Consider the following 4,329-nt stretch of genomic DNA (forward strand, 5'->3'; position numbering starts at 1 on the left):
TCTTCATCTCCATAAAGCTTTTCAGCAGATGGAAGCATGAAGTGCTCAAAAATCTCCTGATAGCTAGCTGCATTGACCCTGCCCTTGATAAAACACAGTGGACCAACACCAGCAGATGACATGGCACCCCAGTGACTGTGGAAACTTGACACTGGACCTCAAGCAATGTGAATTCTGTGTCTCCTCTCTTCCTCCAGACTCTGGGACCTTGATTTCCAAAGGAAATCCAAAATTTACTGTAATCAGAGAACATAACTTTGGACCACTCAGCAGCAGTCCCAGGCGAGATGCTTCTGCCGCTGTTTCTGGTTCAAAAGTGGCTTGACCTGGGGAATGTGGCACCTGTAGCCCATTTCCTGCACACGCCTGTGCACGGTGGCTCTGGATGTTTCTACTCCAGACTCAGTCCACTGCTTCCGCAGGTCCCCCAAGGTCTGGAATCGGCCCTTCTCCACATTCCTCCTCAGGGTCCGGTCACCTCTTCTCGTTGTGCAGCGTTTTCTGCCACACTTTTCCCTTCCCACAGACTTCCCACTGAGGTGCCTTGATACAGCACTCTGGGAACAGCCTATTCGTTCAGCATTTTCTTTCTGTGTCTTACCCTCTTGCTTCAGGGTGTCAATGATGGCCTTCTGGACAATAGTCAGGTCAGCAGTCTTACCCATGATTGCGGTTTTGAGTAATGAACAAGTGTAGTGAACTTGACCTGATGTCAAATCTGACCAGATGGACAGAAACTGTTATTTCATTGATCTGCATCCAGAAATACAGTTTGACCCATCCTGAGACTTTCTTTCTTGAATTAATCAAGTAGAAAAGACAATTCTCTATGATCATTACTATTTTACAAATGTTTTGATAATCAAATTGTGTTAGTTCAAACAATGTTTACAGGTTGAAGAGAACTACTCATTTTTATTTACATAAACAGTAAGTAATGATTTTTATTCCTCATTCAAAGAAGAAATCAGGGTAATATGCATTTCTTGATTTTTCTGTCTTCAATGAGCAAGTTTGTAAGTGTGTGTTAAAGTTCAGGTTTCGGTCAACTAAAAAGTTTACTGAAAAGAAATGTCATGTTTAACTTTTACAGAAGATACAGGAGAGTTTGACTCCACGAAGTCTGGTTTTCTCCAATAATCTTTCTGTCTGTTTTAAACAATCTTAATCTCTATCCTTGAATTTTCATAACATCTTACATCACAAACCACACCTCTGTTCTGGTCCATCCACCAATTAGAAAGCTCTCAAATGAACCGGAAGTCGACCCATTTAAATGTGGCAACTTCCCAGTTCAACGCTCTGATGCAGCTCATGGAGAAGTGTCAAAAAAAGGTCTGATGTCTGTGTCGAGTCTCTGTCGAAGAGAGACGCGACGAGATGAAAAGAGCTTAAAGGAGTAGAGCTCTGAAGGAGTTCAGAGTTCTTGAATCCAGAATGCAGGGACGATTTTGGGAATTATAACTTCTGTTTGGATAACCTCGCACGACTCTCGAAGTATTTTAGCTGTTCTCAACGGAGACGCTGAAAGAGTCAAAAGAAGGACTTCACGCCGACCTGATCTATCATCAACCAGGTAAAAGTTCTATTTCGACCAAGCGTACCGTGACCAAGCTGAGTTTTGAAGGAGCGTGCCCGTTCTGGTCAAACAGATAAATTCCCTCCCACATCTCTCTGTAAGATAAATCTCCATTTTTCCATCTTAAACTCTCCTTTCTCCTAAAATCATTACAGATATTTTTAGAAATGTCTGGAGCAAAGTTTCTCAATCACCGCCGTGTGATCGATGTCTGTTTCTGCTGAAAAGTGAGGATAATCTCCGTATTGTTCCCACTTCCTGTGAAACTAGCCATGTTATTGTTTTCATATTTTGCCAAATTAATGTAAATGTTTGATGTTAAACTTTGATTCTGTAAATAAATGACCGCATTCATTTTGATGGGTCAAAGATAAATAACGTCTCTCGTTTACGTTTCTGTTAAATTCAATGCACGACATTTACACAGTCAGAAAAATGAAGAACCCGTCTTAAATGTATGAATATATCCTGCATATGTCATACTACACAAGGCTGGGAGTTTTTAAAAGCCTCAGGAATCTTTTGCAGGTGTTTAGAGTTACGTCTTTAACTCAGATGGTTAGGTTAATAGATTGTTTAGAGAACCTTTTCATGATATGCTAATTTTTTGGGACAGGCATTTTGGGTTTTCATGAGCTGTATGCCATAATCATCAGTATTAAAACAATTAAAGACCTGGAATATTTCAGTTGGTGTGCAATGAATCTGAAATATATGAAAGTTTCATTTTTATCATTACATTATGGAAAATAATGACCTTTATCACAATATGCTAATTTTTTGAGAAGGACCCGTATGTGTCCAGTTTTCACTACTTTTTGTCTGTCTAAACAGATTTCACTTGTAAATGAGTCTTCTAGGCTCAATGTGATTTATCTGTCTAAATAAAGGTTGAATGAACAATAAACATTTGTGTAATCCATGGAAGTGGTAATTGGTAACTGGACTGTATACAGCGCCTTCCTATCTAATCAAATACTCGAAGCTCTTTACAACACAATCTGTGCCTTCATTTATCCATTCATACACTGATGGGACACCCCTCCCTTCAGCATGTGACTGTTGGTGGAATTGAACCCCCAACTCTCGCATTGGAGGACGACTGCTCTAGCCACTCAGCCACAGTCACCCAAGTGATGTCCAACATTAACAAATAAGAATATAATTTATTAGTACACATAAAAATACCCGTTTGTTGAATAAAATGATTTGCTAACAGGTATGGACATGATTTTTGATAGAAATGCAGCAAGTCTTTGTACTTGAGGCCCCTGGCCTCTGCTATACTGAGAATGTACACACATCTTACACAAATGTTTTCACATGACAACCAAGAGACAGCTCCTTACTGAGTGTGGGGGATTCAAAGATCTTCTGCTTTGTGTCCTCAACAGAGTCTCACTCGTTTCCTCTTGTTGTTTATCATCTTCATTATCTCCCTCATCCTCCTCTTCTCGACCACACAACTCTCTCTCCTGCTCCTCCTGTACAAAAGAGATGAGACTGAATTAACTCCTTCAAAGATTTTAGGCTGAAGTTTAAATACATTGAATTCTTAATAAATAAATTCTCTCTTTTTTTTCTTCTCACCTGTGCTCTTCTCTCATCTTCCTCCTCTTTCCTCCTCTGCCTCCATTCTCTGTTTTTTAGTTTGATTCTCTTCTTCTGCAGCAGAGGAAGTAGCTGTTCATCTTGGACTGTGCTGCTAAATTCTTGGAACTCTGGCCAAAACCTGAGCAATTCACTGAACACCAACACCTAAATGAGCAGAACAAACATAAAACACATGCAGGGTAAGAAGAAACTAAACTCACACACTCACACACCTGCGCCTCTCTGAAGATGTAAGGGCCAAGCTGGTGGCACTTCTCCAGAATACGTTGCGCCTGATCAGCAGGGATGTCTATCTGCAGAGTGGGGGGCATGGAGGAGTTGATAAAACAACTGATGATGATAGAGATTTTTTGATGGATGGTGGCTTCATCACAGTGGGAGTGACAGAGGTCCTTATGTCCATGCAGACAGAAAAAACAGAAGCAAATGTATTACATTTTAGAACATGTTGTAAATTTGAGATGAGAAAAAAAACTTTTTTTTAGATACATGCATCATGTGACTTCAGGTGTTATTTTTTTTTTACCTTATACTTCTGCACCTCCACCCAGAAACGCACATCATTTTCCAGGAAGTCTCCTTTCAGAGAGACAAAGTGCTGGAACTGCTGGCGGGTGGTGGGGTTCAACAGAACCCGGCGAAACAACATGGCCTCTGTGGAAGTATTCATCCATAACCCCTGCACCTGCAGAGACAAAACAAGATCCACGCCACATTTAAATCCACTTTCAGCCAATTTTAAATGTTAATCATATTTATTGCCTCTGCTGAAATGTAATATATAAATATATAAATCAGATTTAGACCAGTAGTAGAAAGGTTGTCTTTCAATCACTGGCCCCTGCAGTGTGCCTACGTATCCGTAGGTAAGACACTGAACACTCCTCACCCCACTGTCTCTGATATACTGTATAATATTTATGAATGAGTGAGAATATAGGAATACTAGATAGAGTACAATGTATTTATATAATAGAAAGCAAGACCACTTTGTGGTCAGGTCCCCGGGGACAGCAGGTCCAGGAGGGAAACCCAGACATCCCTCTCCCCAGTGACACTCCAGCTCTTGCTGGTGGATCCCAAGTCAGAGAGGATAGAAAATCCCTCCTGTGAGTTCTGGGCCTGCCTGGTAGTCT

At 40.8% G+C, this 4,329-nt stretch overlaps 1 protein-coding gene across 1 annotated transcript; it reads right to left on the minus strand.

The window, feature by feature from the left end:
* Nucleotides 1-2,860: 2,860 nt before the first annotated feature.
* Nucleotides 2,861-3,580, minus strand: LOC119410387 (regulator of G-protein signaling 22). The gene is made up of 4 exons (XM_037677299.1): nt 3,406-3,580; nt 3,170-3,337; nt 2,982-3,063; nt 2,861-2,865 (listed from the first exon to the last, which is right to left on the minus strand). Exons 1-4 carry the CDS (start codon nt 3,502-3,504, stop codon nt 2,861-2,863), a joined length of 354 nt encoding a protein of 117 aa, XP_037533227.1. The 5' UTR covers nt 3,505-3,580.
* Between the last annotated feature and the right edge of the window lie 749 nt (nt 3,581-4,329).

The sequence above is a fragment of the Nematolebias whitei genome, chromosome 5 (genome assembly GCF_014905685.2).
Source record: "Nematolebias whitei isolate Nwh7 chromosome 5, NemWhi1, whole genome shotgun sequence".
NCBI classification, from domain to species: Eukaryota; Metazoa; Chordata; class Actinopteri; order Cyprinodontiformes; family Rivulidae; genus Nematolebias; species Nematolebias whitei.

Bases quoted from the DNA above. Each gene is read 5' to 3' on its own strand.
- LOC119410387 (XM_037677299.1), bottom strand. From the start codon at position 3,504: ATGCCCCCCACTCTGCAGATAGACATCCCTGCTGATCAGGCGCAACGT. The intron at 3,338-3,405 runs GTGTGTGAGTGT...CTGCTCATTTAG, and splicing joins ACATCTTCAGAGAGGCGCAG to GTGTTGGTGTTCAGTGAATT. The intron at 3,064-3,169 runs GTGAGAAGAAAA...TCTTTTGTACAG, and splicing joins AAGATGAGAGAAGAGCACAG to GAGGAGCAGGAGAGAGAGTT.